The sequence below is a fragment of the Seriola aureovittata genome, chromosome 17 (assembly GCF_021018895.1).
Source record: "Seriola aureovittata isolate HTS-2021-v1 ecotype China chromosome 17, ASM2101889v1, whole genome shotgun sequence".
Classification (NCBI taxonomy): domain Eukaryota; kingdom Metazoa; phylum Chordata; class Actinopteri; order Carangiformes; family Carangidae; genus Seriola; species Seriola aureovittata.
The window spans coordinates 9,729,722-9,752,454 of NC_079380.1; the positions used below are offsets into that span (position 1 = coordinate 9,729,722).

Consider the following 22,733-nt stretch of genomic DNA (forward strand, 5'->3'; position numbering starts at 1 on the left):
GAAGTATGTTATTATCCTACACAGTGATGTTACTTATGTTTTGGACAAAGACTAATGCAGGATTTCGGGGCAGTGAAGAAAGTATTACAAGATTTTTTTTTATGTGTTAAAGAGGACCCGCAGCCCACAATGTACCTATACAACAAATACTTGTAAAATAAGCCAAAAGAAGCCTCCAGAGATTAAAGCAAGTCAACACAGGGTCAGTTCTTATATTGTCATCTCCATTACTTTAATCAAGTCCTATATTTAGTTAATGAAGACATGCACAGGCAACCGGGCTGTGACTTTGCAATGAGAAAGGCAATCGTGGGGAAAATGAATGGAAGTTAAAACAGGACTACATGGGTTTTGACAGACAGCTGTCAGCCATTCATTACAGACTCCATAATGATTTTTTTCCACCTCGCTGATAAAACTCTGCGGCACCTTTCTCTGAATGACGGGAGACTTTTCTCAAATCATGACACCTCAATTCTTCCCTCTTATTACATGCCATTCATTCAGTCAGAGCGCAGAAGACAAAGCCTCTTGTATTTATTGGAATTTAGCTAGTCAAACTAAAGCAATAACACAAACCATCTGCATGTTTAATGCGTCGGTTGTTTTGAAAACACCGACTGGATTTAGCCATGTTCTCGAGTGAGAAAAGGGGAGATAATTGAGGCCTGGGTTTATCGTCTTCGGAGCAGGATTAAAACCTGAGGCCACTCACCTTTAAAGAAGGATCTCATGGCCATCTGCTTTTATGTTTCCTCTCGTCAAAAGCTGGCCTTCATTTTTAAAATGTCTTTTTAGTGTTGACCTTTTAATTTCTATTGTAAGAGATTATCCCATATGCTTTGTTTTTTATACCTGTAGTTTACAGGCTTAAAAAAGATTTCACAAAAAAAGAAGAAAAAAAAAAGATTTCACAAAGATTATTCATATGAAACCAAACATGGTGGTAAAGGAACCTTTAAAGGCATTCGATCAGCATACATTATCTGTGACTACTAATAGTTCACCCGATTAAGGAAGCTTATGTGACTCTATTAATAATAAGAAGCTAAAACTAATGTGGAAACTGTCTCATGTACATAAGCTTCCTATGGCACATTTAATCTTGTATAATGATTTTCTCAGGAAGTTTTCTTTGGTCGGAAAGATAAAGAGATTGCAGTAGGTGAGACAGCACACTACTCGACTGAGAAATCTCTCTGACTCACATCCTTCTTTACAGATTTGGTTCACCCTGCTTATTTGCCATCACCTTTTAGTAATAGTATAAAATGATTATTTATAATTTCCATAAATACCTGCTGTGTTTGTTTATTTTTTATTTCAAAGGGAAATAATGTATGTACTTTACATAGTCATTGTGCTTCTTGACTCCTTTATCCCTTTGGAAAACAGCTCTAAAGCTGAAAATTACATCTCAGATGGATTATAGATTAGTATCAGTGTCTGACTGTCCAACTTGGGTGGTAACGTGTCAGGATTGTGACAAAGTCCCGACAACAATCACTCATCCGGGGGGATTTTGAAAACCTAGCTGAAGGTGTAATTAATCTACTATATGAACAGTGTAGTAGTAATAATGATGTCTACGTTTCATTTATTCATATCACTGGCATCCGTTGTCTCCAACTGTGCACTATCAAGATTCATATGTACCCAGGTTTATTGTACAGCAGCTGTATTTACTTATTAATCCACCCTCAGGGAGTGAGAGGGGATGAAGCAATTAAATAAACAGCTGTAATAGTTGACTGTAATATACTGATACCTGTATACACACGCCTGCGTGTACTTCATAAATGAAGAACAATGACTTCCATGTAGAGTAGCTTTATTTCTACAAGGGCAAGATATTTCCTGATAGATTGCGTGGTTCTCAATGGTAAAAATTGTTACCACCAATATACATAAACCAACAGGCTAATATTGTAATGAGAGGTGTGGTTAACCCCTCAACCTGCCCAGAGTGATAAACATCTAAAATAAAAAAGAAACAATTCCTGAAATATACTATGAAAACTTAAGAAAAAGTACATCAGTCCCAAAGAGTGGGTACAGACAAAATAATATATCACATTCAGTGCATCAAAAATATATCAAATACATCAGAAGATTCTTGTAAATGTAAATATTAGATAGATACACAATCATTATGCATTGTGATTGAGAGTACATAAAAAATAGTAAGCAAGTGCATTAATCTTTAAATTGGCGAAACACTTGATCAAATTTAATAGATAAATGGCTAAAATAGTATTTTAAGTAAGTATTGTATAAATTGAAATAGCTAAATGTAATGGATAAATTGTTCACTAGAATAGATGGATAAATAGTTGAAATAACCATCTATCCAGCAGCAATAGTACTAATGCAAACTTGATCAAACCAACCTAAACACTGACAGTTCAACTGTATGAAAAAAAACCAATATCTTTATGTTTCCTTTCATTTAACGTCCAACTTTTTAAAATATATTTTTGATATATTTGATACATTATTGTTTGAATCTTTTCATCAGTGGTTATCAATGATCTAATCAAATCATCATATTAGCAGGTAGAACTGTCCTCTGTCCTCAAGATATTAGATTCGCCTATTTTTGTCACGACATTCATACTATTTCATCGGAGCTACTGTAACTTTTAAGAAAGTAACCTTGCATTTCCTTTTGCAGACTCTTTCAAACTTGCACCTTTTATAAAAATCAAACTTTTCTTTAACAGCACAGTAAAATCTGAATGTGACAAAGACGAAATAACATCTCTAAAGCCCGGCTGAGAACAGTCATTTCGATAGGGCATGGTAAAAGTAGAACACTTTCATCGGCAAAGTGATTAATCACATCACATAAGGCATCTGTCCACTATGTAATATAGCTTGCCACATGACCTTTCGACTTTGATGTAGAATGATAATTGCCTCTGCCTCATCTCCTTAGTAGGTTATGACACAGATGACATTTATTGACTACTCACCCTTGTACCTAAGTATTTTACAAGAAGTGTGCTAAAGGCAGTGCAGATGAGGAACATCTGTGAAAGAGAGGCTGCTGTTGTTATACGGATTATGGATTTGTAATATCCATTTTGGTGATGGAAGCTGCTATTTAAAACCTAATTAAATTGTTTCTTTAACTAGGGTATCAATTCTAATAAAATACTTGCTAGATAGGAGGCATGTGAGAAACAAACGTGAATGGTTTTGTTACGGCTGTGACAACGACAGGATCACATGTGAGAGCTGCTAAAAGACTATATGACTGGTTTCCCACTGTTTAGTATTAGGGCTTACTTTAATATGTTTCCTTCCTTTCTTTTTTCTTTTTTTTTTTTTTATCACCAAGGCTTGTTTCCCATGTGCGTTTGTGGGAGGAAATTCAAATGGACAATAGCTATAAAAATGCAAATTCTGACACAATGCTATCAGACCATTTTATGTCTGTTTATCTCCACTAATGTCCATTAGCATTTAAAGCCTTTATTTGTTGCGTCCTCCAACCTAACTGCAATAAAAAAAAAAGTCTTCCCAGTGGTATGCCTGTCATCTTGTGTTGAGATCTCCTTCAAATCTAAAGGTGGCTTTCTGTGGTGAACCCACAAACCTTTCACTCCTTTGATAGTGAACAAGCTCTCTGTTGCATCCTCTCCCCCTTGTTGAGCCTGAGAGAATTTGCCCTGTCAGAAACAATAACTTTTCTTTCAAGGCAGAGACAGTTTTATTTTTTCAACATTGCCATCGCACAAGGTGGTTGTTTCCATTTGCCACCCCCGTGTTTCCTTTCATTCCAGTGCTCATCATAGATGGATCAAATTGCTGAATCAGGAAAGTCAGACTTCTCTAACATCCTTGCCAACACAGATTGATTTTTTTTTTTGGTTGTCACCTTGTCCAACTTTAATACTCTTTTTGAGCTCTGTAAAAAATAAAAAATAAAAAGACTGTAGGTTTAGAGAGGAACATGAAGTCATTATTCCCCCGCAAATCAGATGATCATCAGCTGGTCTCCCTGAACACCAACTACACTCATTTACATAACAGACTGATGAGCCCCTGCTTCATGAATCTGTTGCTACTGCCGCTCAGATCTGCTGTCACTGACCACCACAAGCTCAATGCACCACCCACGGATGGATTACAGAGCAGGCCTATCGAGCGCAGGCACAGGAGGCCAAGGGTCCAGGCCACAGCCTCTGTACGAGGTGACTGCTAACATTTGTTGTTTGTTTGGCAAATGAAGAGTCAATCAAATAATCACAAAGATCCTCAAAACAAATACAAAGAGGCAAAAACCGACTACACAAAGACTCAAAATGGCTACAAAGATATGCAAAACAATGACAAGAGAAAAAACGACCACAGAGACACAAAATGACAGAGAGATAAACTTCAGCAAACTGTTAGAAAGACAAAAGGCAAAACCACTGCAAGTACATGCAAAATAATTCGAGAGAGATTTGAAACAACCCCAAAGAGATTACAACTGACCACAAAGAGACACAAAGTGAACAGGAGAGATATAAAATGAGCACAAAGACCGACCACAAAGAGACAAGAAAATCACTGCAAAGTGATTCAAAACAACCGCAAACATACATACAACAAACAAAATGACCACAAACAGTTGAAAAAGACAACAATAAGGCACCAAGCTACTACAAAAGATGCCACATGACCACAAAGAGAAATAGCACAACTACAGAGAGACAAAAAATATCTACAGAGACGTAAAAACCACTACGGACAGAGATGCAAAATTGGTAGGAAGGTTCATAACCAACAACTATAGTCTCAAATAATATTTTCAGTTTAGGCTGTTGTGTCTTTTAACCGCTATTTTTGCTATTAGTTGGCAAGTGGCTGCCATGCATTGGAGGCTAAAAACACACCACCCACCACCCCAGTCTTCACCTACGTGTTATTCAATTGCAGATGGTGCTCCAGCCAATTCCTGAAAATTGCTTGTTGCTGCTGGTAACTGCTGTTCACCTCCAACAATCCAAGCCTGTGAATGAAACTGTGTTTTAAGTTCATCATTATAACAGGCATGAACATGGTGCTGTGAATGAAGTCAGTTCAATCAGGATCATGTATTTGTGGTGAGATGTGATGAGAATGCAATTTGTTAGACATCAAAACATGGATTAATTTTTTTGATAATGACACTGAACACATGAAGATATGCACTTGGCCAGGGTACCATTGGGAGAATTTAACCAAAAGTGTTAATCAGCTATAGTCCCTGTTAGTGTTGCTCCTTGGTAAATTTACAGTTCGATTCATTTACCCAGCGCCTTAATTTGTAGACGCATTTAAAAAAAACCCTGCCGTGTAAGAGTAAATCATGTCAAATATTGAGCTTACTCTAGAATATGTCAGTGGGATTTGTAGCTAGCTGCTCCGAGCTATACACACCACTGAAATACATCCCTCTAAAGATTGATGGCTGGTCTAACTACACTACATGCTGAAATCTGTGTGTTTCATACAGTCACAGTTTTTTTTCCATTAGATAACTTTTTAAAGAAGCTCCTACTTACCTACACAGAATTACAGATACAGAGCAACAGCTAGCAAGAGAGTAGTGAGTTTATGTTTTAATCAGGTGAGCTGCTATTCAGTTTTATAACATTATTAAAATTTGAGACTACAAAATAAGACAATGGCTGCTATGGAAAACACATCAAAAGACATTTTCCTCACCAGCAAATCCCATTGTTTCAAATGGCTTCCTAGAGTGTGTGGTTGTGATTCAAACATTTTATAGATGCCAATAAATAAATCTAAACCACAATGCAGGATCTATCTAAATTAAAAATAAAATATCATTAAGCCATGGGAAGTTATCATTCAAATTGGGGATGGGGCCTCATGGTAGTTCAGGCAGGAAAGGAAGTAATTTTATAGACACATTCCATATATTCTCTAAACACGGATGCTCACGACCTTTGTCTCATAATAGGCAATCCATATAAACACATGAGCAGAAAAACAACACCGAGCTCTGCATCCTCACCGCATCCTCACCACAACTATGAGGGTAAATCTGTGTATGAAGGTAAAATTGTAGAATCCCCTGGAAACCACACTAATTTTTCAAGATGTAGATTACCTGAGTCAGCCCCCTTTGTGGAGCTAATCTCAAAGTGATAATGTCCTCTTCCTAAATGTGTCAGATAGTCCATCGGGTCAGACAGGCTGGCTGCTCCTGTTCGCAGCTTGTCAATCAGGAAACTGAGGCAGGTTGGGCTGTCAGTCACAAGCGTGGTCCTGCAGTACGGCATAATTGAATTAGCTCCAGTCACTCTGTGAAGGTTAATTGATGGGGAAAACTTGGCTGGGCACGGCGGGAGTAATTGACAAAGATAAGGATAGCTGTCTTATCTCAGATTTTTGTCAGCATATGCGAACTTTATCATTTCTCCAAACATTAGATATTGATAAAAGTATAAACATAAAGAAGTTCACACCGAGCAGCCTGGTTAAATCCGCCTGAATAGCGAGTTTCCGTAAGTTTTTGTCACAGTGATGCACAGTACTTTTGCTCGACATGTCATGAGTCAGCAGCTAGAGACACTGCTGGCAGACGCTTTTGGCTTGGAGGCCAAAATAACGTGCCGAGCTGATGGTCAGTTGATGGCCTGGAAAATTGCATTTAAACCTTCCGGTGTTATTCCAGCTTGTATCTTACTATCAAACGTCCAGAATTAAATTAAACTCCACTTTGCTCCGTCCCTTTGATAAATGCTCTCTGTAGCCCAGTTGCATCCTGTAGAGCTTAACTGTGAGGTTTTGTTACAGAATAGCTTCTTATGTGTACAGTGCAAAGATCACGGCAATGATGTTCCAAAAGAGCTTTTGAAGGCTGAGGTGTTTTTTTGCTAACGATTGTGCAGGGCAGCTTTAACTCTCCTGCAGGGTTTCACCGATGCATCTGTTTCCATCAGTGCAGTGTGATTCCATGCCATCCTCCATGGCTTATCATCTTTATAAGAGGTGTCACCCAAAGTAGAGCTTTTAGTTTGTAATGAGATTTTTTGTTCTCGTCTAAGCATGAATCGTACTAGGCCATGAGCCTGCTGAAGGACTCTTGATACACTGAAGAACAATGGAGTGAGATATTGGGAATTTACAAGAGATGGCAGGGTAGTAAGTCATTTAAAGTTTTACAAAGTATGACACCTGAGTGGAATACCAAGTAGTAAGTGGACTGAATGTAACTTGAGAATACACCAAGAGGCTGTTTTAAATTCAGGATGCCTGTGCATATCTGTATCAGCTCAACCTTTGCACTCAAGGCCTTAATTATCCAAAAAGGATCTGTTATTTGACATTTAGCACTAATGTATGATCAGCATTAACTGAGATCAGCCCACACTTCAGCAATACTTATTATCCTGATGCTAATTTGCAGCTTATCAGCAGTGAACAGTGCTAATTGGCAGCAGTAAGATGTTATTTGTCTTTATTAATCTCTGCAAAATTTAAATAAATCCAGGGTATTAGATTAAAAGGGTTAAGTAAAAAAAATAATGGATTATCTGTATTCTTTTATGGTTTTAACTTCAACAGTTATGGTAATGTAAGAGGCTTCAAACGTGAGTTACCTGTGATGGGTTATGTGTCCTGTTTTATACGGAAAAGAAGCAGACAGGAGATGTTAGTTGTGTTCGTGCAGCAGGCTGCTCACTCTTTATTGAACAGAGTTAATCTCTTTTTAAAGCTGCAATGATTGGTCAATTAATCGTTTTATCAATTAGTGAATCAAAAGAAAACTAATTGGCAACTATTAAACATTTTAGTAGTTTTTTTAAGTAAAAAATACAAACATTCATATTAATAGTTTGGGCTCTAGGAAATTAAATGAGATTTTTAATTGGTTTCTGCTGTTATAGAGGCCTTATTATAGGATTATAAACATAATCGTTAGTTGCAGCATTATTGTTTTGTCTCTTTCATTTGACAGTTTTTTATTTATTTATTATTCTTCACAATAATCTTTCATTTAACAAATTTCACCTTGCATAGTGCTCTTCGTTGTCTATTTATCATGAAATAATAACTGAATATAATAATATATTACGTCTCCTTATAGGTTTTTCTGCTGAGTAATTCAAACATCTTTTTTGTTGCATTTACACAAGCTTAAGCAAGCATTGTGTTGCAAAAAAGAGATGTCAGGGAACTAGAGTGACATTAAATAAAAATACTGACAGTAAAGGCCTTGATTCTGTCTCATTGTTTACACACAAGCGCTAGGGAGAAGTTTTTAACCTGACTAAATGCGCAGTTCCCTGCATCAAATGTCTTTACGGCCGTTAAAAATAAGTTATGATGAGATAGCAGAAATGGATGACCAACCATCGAGTGCGCCATCACCTTGCAGCCAGTCTGCATCACACTTGCGCTTCTCTTTGTAGTATTTTTTTCTCTTTTGGTTGCTATAGACTCTTTTGACCCTCAGGTACATGACCCTGGTGACCTTAAATGTCTCCTTTGTCTCGTTTCTCTCGTCCTTTCCTCTTTGATTCTACATATCTTATATATATGGGGTGGCTGCATGTGGGTCTATAGCAGTAATAAGCAAATTTAGTTTATTTAGCCTACAGTTTAATACACAGTGGTCGCATTTACAATAGGTCACTACTGTAGAGAGTGTGTATGCACATATACCACTACATGTATAATTACTTACAACCATTAGGAACAAAAATATTGACGGATGTGACCTTTTTGTTTTCTGTCAAAAACATTGATTTTAGTGTCGGAAAAGGAAAGAGTTGCAACCACAGAGAAGCAGCAGGATTCCTATGTCTGATCAGACTGTTGGGCGTCTAGTTAAGAAAATATTTTGACAGGGAGTGCTGTGACATGTGAATACTTCTGGAGTTAAAGTTGTATAGTGTGGCGTCACATGCTGTCACAAGCGTTCATATTTAGGGATTTTTTTTGTAATTATCTTGAATAATTTTATTTTCAAACATCTGACCTGCGACATGATAAGAGTGGAAAGTGAAGTGATACACAGAGCTATCTCCATAGTAGTGAACCATCAATAACATTATCAATATTATATCAAACTATCATCTTAAATTTGGGATTATCATTATCGTGGAAACTGTCATTGCTGACGTCGGCATATTTAGACTGTTTTTTCTTTAATTTCTTTCATGATCGCAACATAGGCACTGGTTGGTCATCTGATGTGACAGCAATACTCAGAAGTCTTGGTTAACTAACATCTACCTCTTACACAGTAAAACAGCAGAAACAGGAGTCGGTAGTTGTGTCCATTCAGCAGCCAAGTATAGCTCACTCTGCTGGGTAATGCCCTGTGTGGTGGAAGTGGGGAAGTACACTTTAAGAAATAAATCTAGATATGGTCTTTTTCATACAAAAATTTATCAAATAAAAATTTAAAGTTAACAACTTTTACTATAAATTTGCACATGTCAAAGTAACAATACTAAAAATACTTAAATCTATGTGAAATTCTGTGAAATGTTTTCACTTTGTTGTGGGGAATCAATGTTGTTAGATCAAAAATCTTTAGGGAAATCTGTGTTTTCAAGTTTTCTTATCTTTGGCTCATAATTGATCAACAGCTGTTCACATACATTATGTAAGTCCAGCTACAGTTCCTTATCGTTCCATTCATGGTTTAATCTCTCCGGAGGTCACATTGAGAAAAATACTGCGCTGAAAGCTTCTTCTGGCTCCATTTTATACGAGGAAGCAACTCCAATTGTTGTGTGGGAATAAAAGGCTTTGTCCGTAAAACAAATGAATTCAGTGCATTGAGGTGGAGTACAATACTCATCACTTATAAGAGAAGTTAGGTTATACTACCTAAAAAAGTCAATTTGCTGAGTTCCTATCTCCTGAAAATGACATACAAAGTCCAACAAGTATATCACTGAAGCCATAAAAAGTGCAGAACTTTTACCAAACAGTATTCAATGAAGATAGGGCCATCAATTCTCTTCCAGGCAATATTCCCCGAGTAATTAATGTACGACTTTAATATCCTCTGATATAACCCAAGCATATGTGCCCTCGTTCTCCCTTTCTCCCGAGTAATTCAGTACCTCAATGAGCACAATGTTTTCCTTCCCCAAGAGAAGTAGTTCCATTTCAACTCAATTGATTCTCCACTCCATGTTCCCATCTTTACTTTATTTCATTCTTCCCAGCAAGAAGTGCATGCATTTTGAATGACATCAAATAAAGGGCAGTCATTGGTATGGATGAGGAGGGTCCTCAGAGATTGAAGTACCTTTCACCGTCACAAAGCACAAGATAGGAAGCATGGGGAGACGCAACAAAAAGCAGGCCCTGAAATTATAAAAACAAATCCTTAGATATAATGCTTTTGTAGACCCTTGGAGATAGAAGAGAAAAACATTTGCTTAGTATGCACGGTGAAATTGTTTGGACAGAGCCACTGACAAGCAGAGGGAGGTTGACAGGCAGAGATAGCCGGAGAGGGTGGTGAGGTGTGGTCTGGCTGGTTTGCATACAATATACTGACCGTTAGTGGGAACGGAGACACAGTAGATCCAAAATCTTTTTTCGTAATGTGATTTCCTGGAGCTTCTGTCAAAGTTTGCCTATAACCACCGGCTCTCGTGGTGGAGCAGCACTCCTGAGGCTTTGTGTGAGAGGACAACTCTCCTGCTTCACATGTTAAGCCTCCAGTGAGGCACAGAGAGCTACTGCAGCTTCAAGATTTCCCACAAAGTATAATCCAACCTGTCACTACCGCAAGACCTGCTTCAACCCTCTCTCCTCAGCAGGTGACCTCTCGTGTGATTCTCCACCAGATGACTAAAAGAATCAGATTCTCAAATTTAGTTTGCTGCCAAACTAGAATTACCGCCTCACGGTTGTAGGACTCCGCCAACCACGTCAAGTAACACTTCTGTCCAAACTCGTATAATATATGTTCTGAAGACTTAGACAGAACTTGTGAACATATTTCACATTTGTTTGGATACTGAACTGGAGACACTTTGAAACTGTGATGATTGTACAGATCTTCTGTGCTGCCGAGGTTCAAGATGTGTGTGAAGCATCCAGCGCAGCAACATCCATATTTGAAGCATTGTCCACTGTCATGGCTACAACTCTGCGTTCGTGTGAACACAAACAAGGAATTTGACTCTGGTTCTTTGCATTCTCAACCAACAATTAAAAAAATACACTTAATACATTTTATTAAATTCCTAAAAAGTCTGCACTATATATATATATATATATCATATGAGTCTGGAAAGACATAGATGTAAACTGCAACCTGCCTGCTTGGTGGAAGTGTAAAACAACAAGGCAGTAATTCTAGTTTCATAAGAAAATAAATAAATAAGTAAAAAGGAGCCAATGATTTACTGAGTAGAAGTGAAGTATGAAGGGGCCCTGAGCAACTGGAACAGAAATTTACAAGGCTGTGTTTGAATCATTCTTCAAGAGCAGGGTTTCAATAGGTTATCCACAGAACAGGAAAAGAAAAAGAAAAGCCTTCATTACCCAGAGCATAAAGCCTAAATGGAAAAGAGACTGTGGAATGGCTGCCTGTGTCTGATAGGGGAATAGACTCAGCTCTGATGCCTTGGGTGTTCTGGCCTACTGCACTCAGGGCTAGCACTGGACCATACAGATTGCTGCCATTATGGAAAGTGGGTCTGTGGTGGCAAATAGACCTAAGCTCTCATAAGGCAACATACACTGCTGGTTGCCGTAGGCTCAGTTGAAGATCTGAATATACAATATGGTGTGATTTGCATAAAACTAAAGCACTGAAAATTAATTTTAATGTAGATTGTTGCTTTGTTTATCCCTCAACAACTTAGCACTCCAGGCATTTTTGTTGGCATATGCTGTGGATTTATTGGGACACCAGTTGCCGGAGTTAAGATACAGTTTTTGAAAGCGAAATCTGTGCAAGCAAAAGATAGAGTATCACCTATCACCGTGAGCATGCTTGTGTTTTTGTGTTTACCCTAACAAGGGGATCTAGCCTGACTGTAATTTATGCATGGGTTTCACTGGTGAGGCAGTGAATCAGTTGGAAGCTCACTAGACTGAGTCACTGTGGACAAACAAAACACAGTCAATGCATTCTAAATGAGAGGAGACTTCTCCAGTTTAACTTAAACTTCCATTTAGCCGCTAAAAGATCTTGCACCATGTGCCACGCTGTGAGCGAGCGGAGGTCGGGTCAGATGAGCTCAGTCTCTCCCGTGCGGTATTTGCAGTAAAGGTCAGAGACTGGGGAATAATAACAAGACACCGTTTTTCTTTAAGAGATCTCTTGCCTTGCCAGATATTCTGCAGAGCTGTATTTTTCATATTCATTTCATGGAACATTTGATTTGGAGCCTCTTTCTTCCCAGGGGCTTTGAGAGTGTTCTTTTCTTCGCTGCTCCTCTGCCGCTGCTCTTTTCTCGTCATGAAGGTGGTTTTGTTGTGGCAGCCTTTGGCATTCTGTTGCAGTGTTGTACACCACAGCATGTCTTCCTGCTCTTTATCTGGACCTGAATAGCTGACCAGTGCCTTTACTTGATTATCGGAGCCCCGTAGCAGATAATTTCTTTGTGCTGTGTAAACCAAGGAGAATGACAATAAAAACTGTTTCTCTGCACCAAAAATGCCTTTCATTTGTGTTTACAATGCTTTCTTTTATGCACTTTTGAATGAAACTCAGGTCATGTGCTTTTATGTGTGTATGGAATGTCTTGTAGAAAGCCATAGACGCACAGATCCGAATTCAATGACAGGGTCAGCCCTCAGTTATGGACTTTGTAAAACTGATATTGCCAATACAATGTTCATGCTCACTGCCATTAAACAAAATATCAAAGTTAAAATGTGATTTTTGCATACACCACATAGCAAAAATAGCATGCTGTAGTGTGGATTCACTCACCACACATGGTAATGAGTGGGAATTGGAAAGCAGAAGTAGCGAACAGGCAAAGAAAACATACTGTACCAGCTTCCTTATTTATAGTAAATTTATGGAATGTAAAGCACAAATAGGCTAATATATGAGCTATACAGCAGATTCACATATAATCTCACCCTCTAGGCCCAACTCAAATCTACGTGAAACATATGAAGCCCTTATAGCACCAATGTTCCAGTGTATCAGTTTATCACAGTGCAGTGCTCACTGTTGGCATGATTCAGAACAGCCTTTTTTCACCCTATACCATGCAAAAGAATTATTCTGTTATTATCTGTTATTATCATTATTATTTCAAAGTTCTTATGCTGTTTTATTATATATCATTTTTTAAGGCTATATTTAGGCACTTGCAGCACTTGCTTAAGGTTATGTAAAGACTGTGGTCTGAGTTAAATATTAAAAAAGTCGGCTTGATTTACATGGTTATTCTATTAACAATTTAGACAAAATCACCATCTTCCCCTAAGCAAAGTGATTGTTCCCTAAACTTAACTTAACCACATGAAAGGCTCGGGATGCAAACCTTTGTCTCTGGTGTTAAAGTCCTGACTCCAGAGACGGGGTGCTTATTACTTTAATATATTTTTGCTATTGTTATACTACATTATCCTGTAATTGTATGACAACTATCCACCCCAAACAGTTCCATAAGACTTGCATGTGGTATAAAAACATAAAAAAGTATGAGAAAACATAACTGAGCAAAACAAATAAGTAAACTCTAGGAGAGAGGGCTGTTGAGTGATGAAATAGAGTTGCAGAGCAGACCCACCCAAGCCATGTATTTAAGGCATTAGTAAGATTACTGCCATTACCCATTAAACAAGACAATGTGGTGCTGGTCCCTAGTCGGTGACCAAACAAAAAGAAAAAACTGAGTAATTGTGTTTCAGTGCAGCAAGAACTCCATCACCAAGGTGATGTACGATAAGGAGAACCACAACACTCATGTGATTGTAATGTGATAAACCTAACTCACAAAAGGTCAAATGACAGCAGGAATGGTCTTTAGGTCTACGATGGCAGGTGGGGTTTCAGCTTGAAGTATATTCCCTCTGCCATTAACTGTCACATTTCATCTCTTCTAACAGTGTGATAATCTCTGTTGTGTGGAGACATGTCCTCTAACACACAAAAGCCTCTTCTCACCCCCTGTGTCCCCCCACAAGGCAAACCATCCTGGCCTGTGTCAGAGGCAGAACTGGTGAACTAAGAGAGAAGAGAAGCACATCAATACCTCTGAGGCTATGTTTTCACCAACCTTCATGCTGTGTCTTCATTTCTACCACATTTTGATTAGTATTTTCATTTATTACAAATCAGTGGCTATAACAAGATCAATACTGGTCTTACATATTTCTGAGGTTACACAACAGTAGGAACTACTCAAACAAATTGTGTTCTCTTTGGTCTACCTTTTGAAATTAAAGGCAATTAATACTATTGCCATTGCTGTTTATTACACTAGATATGTGAATATGGTGGAAATTGCTTAAGAAATAATGCACATTTCGCTGATTAAAATGCCAAATTAGTAACTTATAGCTCAATATATATGATAGCCTTCCTCACATAGTACAGTATAAACATCCTCTTGCTGCATGTTAAAATCAATCCAACAAATTGCTTCATTATTATTAATGGTAATTGCAGTCTTTCATCCACTACAGCATACCTGTGCAAAGGGAAGCATCACATTCATTTTTTTATTTCCTTGTCAGCAGCAATACATTGACGAATGAACAATTAAAGTCTATAATGACGGCTATAATAATGAGTGACTTGGTGATGGAATAGAGTAAGGTTGTGCTATGAATTCATCTAGCACAAAAAGAACTATGAAACACACCCTTGTTCAATATACTCTGGGGATTTGCTGTTACAGCCTTATGTGGTCTAGTATGATCAGATGGCTAATGTTAGGTAGCTTTTGATAATACTGCTGTGCCGCTGACATTTCACAGCAAGTTTGCTGACTTTATGACCTTGATCTACAAGTGCTATTACTACACTGCATTTTTAATCATCAACCTGCAAGTGTCACTCACTGGCTGTAATTTGAGCAAAAGTTACACAGGATCACTTTAATGGCAATCTCCACCCATGGCAATACCTGGTAATTGCAGGTTTTTTGACACCCAGTTCATAAAACTAAAATGCAAGTACTTTTATAGCATTTCCTCAGTGGGACATTGTGTTATTTCATTCGGTGATAGCTATTGACTTCAAAAACTCTTTAAATGAAAATCTGCTGCCACTTTAAATATGGTTTTAAATTATCTGTGAGATTTTGAAATACAATTAGAAAATGGTTTTTAGTCTAGCCCAACCTTTTAAAATGTACCTTTTACCTGAAAACTAGAAACAAGATAAACAAGTGTCAAAAAAGAAAAAATAATAATTTAGAAACATTTTTCTTTCTGTGGGTGCTTGCTCTTTAGATTATAGAGCAACTTTATTTTCCCATTTTGTAACCATGGCTTGTCTTCCAAAAGATCTTAATCTAATTTAGGTATGATCCAGTAATCACCCCCTTGAAGACAAATTCCCTCTTTTCTCTTATATAATCCAGTGCCAAAAAGAGTTTAATTTATGCATGAAGTTTTTCAGAGGAAAATCCTAAATACATTGATCCAAAGTGTCATTTCATGTGGTGTTGTATAATTGATTTAATGCAGCTTCTTAACATTGGCCTCCCTCAGTTGCATCTGACAGTCCTCAGGTTAATGGTGTGAAAACAGGGACCCTGCTTTTCCCAACCTGTCAAGTGGTAATTGGCCAACGGTTTCCTTTAATAGCAGTCTGCCACAGGGACTGCAAACACCTCTTAAATTGTGTACAAAATAATTGGTGGGCCATGAACAAGGAGACCTTGCAGTAAACATGACTCCTAAGATCTAAGTGCAACATTTCAATACCAGCATATGCCATATAAAGTGCATTTCCTAGCCTGATAAAATGTAATTAATGTCAACTTTTTGTTCTTGTCCTTATATTGCAGGTTATTCCTCCGTGCACATGAGAGAGACAGAGGAAGGAAGACAGTGGCAGGAACAATATGATGAGACCATTTAATGATGGTAACCTCTAAGGAGAAAAGCACAAGCCAACCTGAGGTGGTGAAATCTCTTTCAAACCACACGGCCATAAGTTCACTGCAGGCAAACCTCAATGAAAGAAACTCAGTATAAAGGCAAATACTCAACATCTTTCTGAGTTGTACATGGGGATAGAACCATCCATCAATGAAGAGGACACAAATAAAGGGATTGTTTCTGGCCCTGAGAACAACAGGATCATCTAAGCTGTACTGAAACAACAGCAGTACCACCCTCTTCTCATTTTTTTGGCCCTGCACATGACTCTCAGAGAAGCACCAATGGCCTGCAGCTTAGGCATGGTGATGAGTGCCTTGTTTTGGTCTGTAGCCATTGTATATTTGACTCACATTGGCAGAGTCAGTGGAGACTGCTGGTTAATTGAGGGTGAAAAGGGCTTTGTATGGCTTGCAATTTGTAGCCAAAACCAACCACCTTATGAGGCCATCCCACAGCATATCAACAGCACCATTGTGGACCTTCGTCTGAATGAAAACAAGATCAAAAGTATTCATTATTCTGCCCTTAGTCGCTTTGCCAACTTGACCTACCTGAACCTGACAAAGAATGAAATCTCCTACATAGAGGACGGGGCCTTTTCTGCTCAGTTTAACCTACAAGTCCTTCAAATGGGCTTCAACAAGTTGCGGAACCTGACAGAGGGAATCCTCAGGGGTTTAGGAAAGCTGCAGTACCTCTACCTCCAGGCAAACCTGATTGAGACTGTGACACCCAATGCCTTTTGGGAATGCCCCAACATAGAGAACATTGACCTCTCCATGAACCGAATCCAGCAGTTAGATGGGTCCACGTTTACCAGTCTGACTAAGCTGACCACCTGCGAGCTATACACCAACCCTTTCAACTGCTCATGTGAATTACTTGGTTTTGTCAAATGGCTCTCTGTTTTCCCGAACAGGACGAATGAGCGGATGGTTTGCGACTCCCCACCTGGCGTCTCTGGTTATAGTTTACTGAGCCAGAATCCTAACAATCCAACATATCGAAATGCACTTCACATGCTCACAACGGTTTGTACTGATGACTATGTGACGCCATTTATTGCTGTGCCTACTGAGTCTACAACACCTCCACCTGACTCAACACTTTGTGGGCTGGAAGACTGCCCCTCAGGCACAGAACCAGATGACATTACCATCAGTACAACCTACAGCAGTGGGGAGGTAACCCCTCTGATGAAAGTGAAGCAAGTAACCAATACGGGGGCCACCATCACAGTTCAGATTCCTCATCCTTACAAGAAGATGTACATCCTGGTTCTCTACAACAACAGCTTCTTCACAGATATTCAAAATCTGAAAGACATAAAGGAGGATATTGAACTAAAAAACCTTAAACCCCACACTAACTACACATACTGTGTCGCTTCAATACGCAACTCTCTTAGACACAACCACACTTGTCTGACAGTCACTACCGGCCCTCGGATTGAAAAGGACATAGCAGTAAACAATGCAACTGCTACTCATTACATTATGACAATTTTAGGCTGCCTCTTTAGCATGGTCATTTTTCTTGGGGTGGTCTACTACTGCTTGCGAAGAAAGCGTCAGCAAGATGAAAAGCACAAAAAATCAGGAAGCCTAAAGAAAAATATAATGGAGCTCAAATACGGACAAGAACTGGAAGGAGGAACTATTTCTCGAATGTCACAGAAGCAGTTGTTGGCTGGAGAGAGCATGGCACGTATGCCATACTTACCATCTGCTGCTGAAATGGAGCAGTACAAATTTCAAGAGATAAGTGATACTCCTAAAATGATGAAAGGAAATTACATGGATGTGCGAAGTGTGGACCACCACGAACGCAGGGAGTGTGACATGGGAATGGCTGGGAATAGCCAGGGGTCAGTGGCGGAGATTTCCACCATTGCAAAAGAGGTGGATAAAGTCAATCAGATTATTAACAACTGTATAGATGCTCTAAAGTCAGAATCCACCTCTTTTCAAGGGGTGAAATCTGGTGCAGTGTCCACAGCAGAGCCTCAGCTCGTACTAATATCAGAGCACCCACAGAGTAAATCTGGCCTTCTGTCCCCAGTGTACAAGGACAGCTACCATCATTCTCTGCAGAGGCATCGGTCGTCTGATGTCTCACCAAAGAGGCCCAGCACTGCCACTGGAGGGCCCATGCGAAGCCCCAGGCCTTATCGCTCTGAATCCAAGTACATAGAGAAAACCTCCCCAACAGGAGAGACCATCCTCACTGTAACACCTGCTGCCACCATCCTGAGGGCTGAGGCAGAGAAGATCCGTCAGTACAGTGACCACCGGCACTCGTACCCTGATGCTCAGATAGAAGAGCTTGAAGGCCCCGAGAGCCACAAGTCCTCAATGTTGGAGCCTCTTACTCACTCCCGCTCCAGAGACTTAGCATATTCCCAGCTGTCCTCTCAGTATCACAATCTAAGCTACTCCTCCAGTCCCGAGTACTACTGCAAACCTTCACACAGCATCTGGGAGCGGTTCAAACTCCACCGGAAACGGCACAAAGACGAGGAGTACATGGCTGCAGGGCATGCACTGCGTAAGAAAGTCCAGTTTGCAAAGGATGAGGACCTGCATGATATTTTAGACTACTGGAAAGGTGTTTCAGCCCAACATAAATCATAACCTCTTTAGGTGTTTTTAAAATGGACCACACATTGCATAAATGACACAAGAACCTCATCTGACAATTGAATCAATGGAAACTTCCATATTATAATCAACTACTCACTCACGTGTAAAAAATTCTCTTTTGACTGTGAGGAAAATGGGGTAAACATTCTTTAAATTTGTCATATTATGTAAAGCATCCAACGGGAAAACTTTTATCTATTAAAGAGAAAATATATTGCAAATTAATAATATATATGTTACAATGGATTATAGGTTTTTGGGTATCGCATGGCCAAGTCCTGTGACAGTGGATTTGCTGTTGTGTAATATGAAACTACTATATGAAGATATGTCTAATGAAACCTCAATATTTTTTGACGAACTATCTGGACATTTCATTCAAAATGAACTTTCTTTTCCTTCCCTTCCTGCATTTGTTTAATTCAACAAAACTATGTACAGATATGGGTTTCTATATTTGCAATGTTTGATGTGTAAATGGAACCGTACTAGTGGATGAATCAGGTTTATCAAATGGAGCGCTGTTTGTTTAGATTATCTTGTTGCTAAAGAACAGCATGTCCCACTTTAAACCTGTCAGAATATTTGTCTTTTTAACCATCATCGCCTGTTCTTCTTTTCTTTTTTCTTATTCTTATCTTTCTTAAAGCTTTTACATCCATTTTACGAGATACAGATGGATTCAGTTTTAAAGTCCCCTAAATCACACAATGTAGTTTTCACTGGATGGCTGCTGATAGACTTCATGCAGGCAAGATGCAGTATCATCACATGCTGTAATGAAGCTCATCAGTTTCATGAGCCATCATTTCTATCTTTAGTACCAAAGTAGAAAAAGCTGAAACGTTTACAATATTTCTGCACAGTCTGGAAATCGTATGAACATACAGCAGTAGGTCCATGTTGACCTCTTCTCTTTTTTCTATTGTATCAGTTACTCCTTTAAAGGTGGAAACATTGGGAAACCGTAACATCCATACACACAATATGGTATTGAAAGCCTATTATTAATCACTAACACTTCAAAAGGGAGGACAGCTGTTCTTTGTCACCTGTTGTTTAGGTACACAGGGAGCTGTTCATCCCTACAGGAGAGCCCGATGGATGAATGTAACAGATACATATTCTGATCTGTCTATGGCAGCTTTTATGTATATTTTCACGGAAATATTTATTTAATGCTATTACTGGCTGTGTTTTTTTTTTCTTTTGCTTTAATATTTCTTCCAGTGTATTATACTGCATAATGTTTGATCTGATAAACACGGAAAAATAGTCTGTTATTCGGCTGGGCCTTGTTGCTTGCTGAGAGGTTTCATTTTATTTTTAACTGCTAGGCTGTTCAATCTTTTTGTATATTATGAAAGCTACATACCAGACGAATATCAACATGCTAGAGTAAAATTTGAGAATGTGAAACTGAATCCTCTGACTTACTGGCTGTGAATTTGTATATCATGAAATTTTTTGAGTAAATATAAGACTTTACCGCTTTTTCTTTGTAAGTTGTTTTACATAACTTATTCCGAGCAGGCTCATGATGATTCATTGCAGATTTATGAATGAGCAATAAATATGCTTTCAATTTTCCTACTCATTTGTTTGGATATAACACTAAATGTGTTGTCAGTGTAGGATGTGGCTTTATCTAAAAGCAGAGAACAGCTCTTTGAGGTCAAGCAGTTAAATTTCACACCAGTCATTTTTCGAGGGCTGTCTGAATTTAAGGAAACAAAGAGTACTATTTCCCAAGCAGCAGCAGGTGTTCTTTATATTTTAAATTTTCTGCTCTCATTAGTTTCCATGCAAGTCTAGTGCAAATTTTAACAGAATAACCAAAAAAACTCCCAAAAAAATAGCTGTTTAGTGCATCTAGGAGTTGGCCTCATTGAGATCAACAGTTGATGGTGCTACTTTTTCTAATATTTAGGCTTCAAGTTCTTTTATGCACATGAACACAAGTGCTTGGAAACTCACTTACTGTGGTCCTCGTTTCATAAATTCGAACAAAACTAATTAGTAGTTTATTATGTTGGACAGCCGTAATACAACTTTGCCCGGAATCTGTGGTGCTTTAAACAAAAGAAATCACCAGATTACAGATGACCATCGACTTTTTGGAGCACAAACATCTTTTGTGTTTTCCTCTTTAACACCAGGCAAAACGTTCTTTATTGCTTTGATTTTTTCTTGCACTTGTCCAAAGATACTGTTTGTCAGATCATCTCACCTGCTCCTCTGTTTCTGCTTAACTTCCATCTTGGTAAATAAATATTTAAACAATTCCGTATCAATGAATGAAAAAGCATTAAAGCAGGACAGACTTATACTACAATGTATGTGTGGTGAGTTGAGATAGAAGAGCTGACCCGAGGGAATGGATTTGTCTAGTGACACATTTTTCATCAACTCCTTCTTTTTTTTTTTTGTTCCATTAGACATTGAGTATGTAAGTATTACTGCAGGCATCTGTTGGCCCATTTATATTTTTCTGTGTGGTAACGCTGCGTCCATTTCTTGTAAGCATGTCATGACACTGTTATTATTCATTAATGTGAAATGAAGCATTCATGAGCCTGATGCGAATGTGTTATGTAAGCACCTTGTAAAGTGTTAACTTGGTTGTCTGACTTAATATTTCAACCGCCTTAAGATTTTGGGATATGTGTACAAGTGTAAATTTCCTTTTTGTTTTATTTCAATGTTGATACTGTTGATGAGTCTCCATTTGTTGTTCTTTTTATAAAAGCATTTCAGTATCTTCTGAGAGCTGTCAGGTTTCTAGTTCATTTAGCTATTTAGCAACATGTTTTTATACTTGCATATTGTAGCACTTATGTGTCTAATACAAGTTTAAAGTGTTGAGAAAACCTTTAGAAAGATCAACAGTTGTTGTTCAAGTGCATCAAAACAAACAAGAGCACAAAAATGTGTTGTTTTTTTTTTTTTTGTATTTTATTTCTTAATACTATATTATCTGCTTTCAGACAAAGTACTGTGAAATAAAGTTAAGGGTGCACATACAGTACACACTCAGCATCTTTATTATGACTTTTATGCCAGAATGACTTTGGAGCTTCTATCACGGCCATTTGTCCACCGGATCCGACTGTGTCACATTCAGGGTCTGTTGCAGCTGTCGGAGACGATACGTCATACTAGCCAGTGTAACAATGTCCGGCGTCTCCATGATCAGAGTGTCTCACATGCTGATCTTTTTGTGGCTCTGGACCCAGTTAATCTTTGCTAGAGCAGCTCACATCTCAGACCAGTGAAATCCACCTGGCCAGTTGTTTTTCAAGGCCAATACTGATATTAATATTTGATTTATATATATATATTAGTTCTGAAAATTTGATAATGATATATTGGGCAGTCAGTTGAAAAATCAACTTATCATTGCTCTCTGGTAGCATATATGTGGATTTTTCCATGAATTTGTTACACCTCTGTAGTTTGTCTCGGTCCGCATGACACAGGGGGGCACACACAGGAGAGTCAAAGTTGGAAGTCAAGTGAGCAAAGTAGCCGGCAGGCGGGCAACAATCGCGGTCACGTGTTGCGATCGTCATTTCCGTTGAGTGCACAACGGCAGTGTTTGATTTAGGACAAAACTCCCCTGTTGAAATTAACGCACTACACCAGTGAGTATACTGTGCACACAGTGTACTTCATGTGAGTGCACTTACTAAAATATCCAATTCGAGACACAGAAATAGTGTCTTAGTACAGTGCTGTTCCACCTTGAGCTTCCAAATCAGCTTCATCGCTTCCTTGTCATAGAACCCTACTGGAGGGATGAACAACATTCAACCAAAGGATATTCTCACATTCAGTGTTTTGATGATGGTGGAGAGTGCTGTCTAACACATTATTCCAAAATCTCCCATAGGTGTTCAGTTGGGTTGAGATCTGGAGACTGTGAAAGCCTTTTAGCAATGGGTTGAAGAAGCCTTGTTGAAGTATTGACACTTTCAAGCCAACTGTGTTGAAAGTGTTCACTTGGGACATGTGGAAAATAACCCCTTC

General features: G+C 38.6%; 1 protein-coding gene across 1 annotated transcript in view; it reads left to right on the forward strand.

Moving 5' to 3' along the window:
* Window positions 1-21,732, forward strand: part of elfn1a (extracellular leucine-rich repeat and fibronectin type III domain containing 1a) — a 72,558-nt gene extending 50,826 nt beyond the window's left edge. Inside the window, exon 3 of the mRNA XM_056401899.1 lies at window positions 15,966-21,732. Coding sequence (XP_056257874.1) covers window positions 16,323-18,695 — 2,373 coding nt within the window. The 5' untranslated portion in view covers window positions 15,966-16,322 and the 3' untranslated portion in view covers window positions 18,696-21,732. The remainder of the gene's footprint in view (window positions 1-15,965) is intronic.
* The last annotated feature ends 1,001 nt before the right edge of the window (window positions 21,733-22,733 follow it).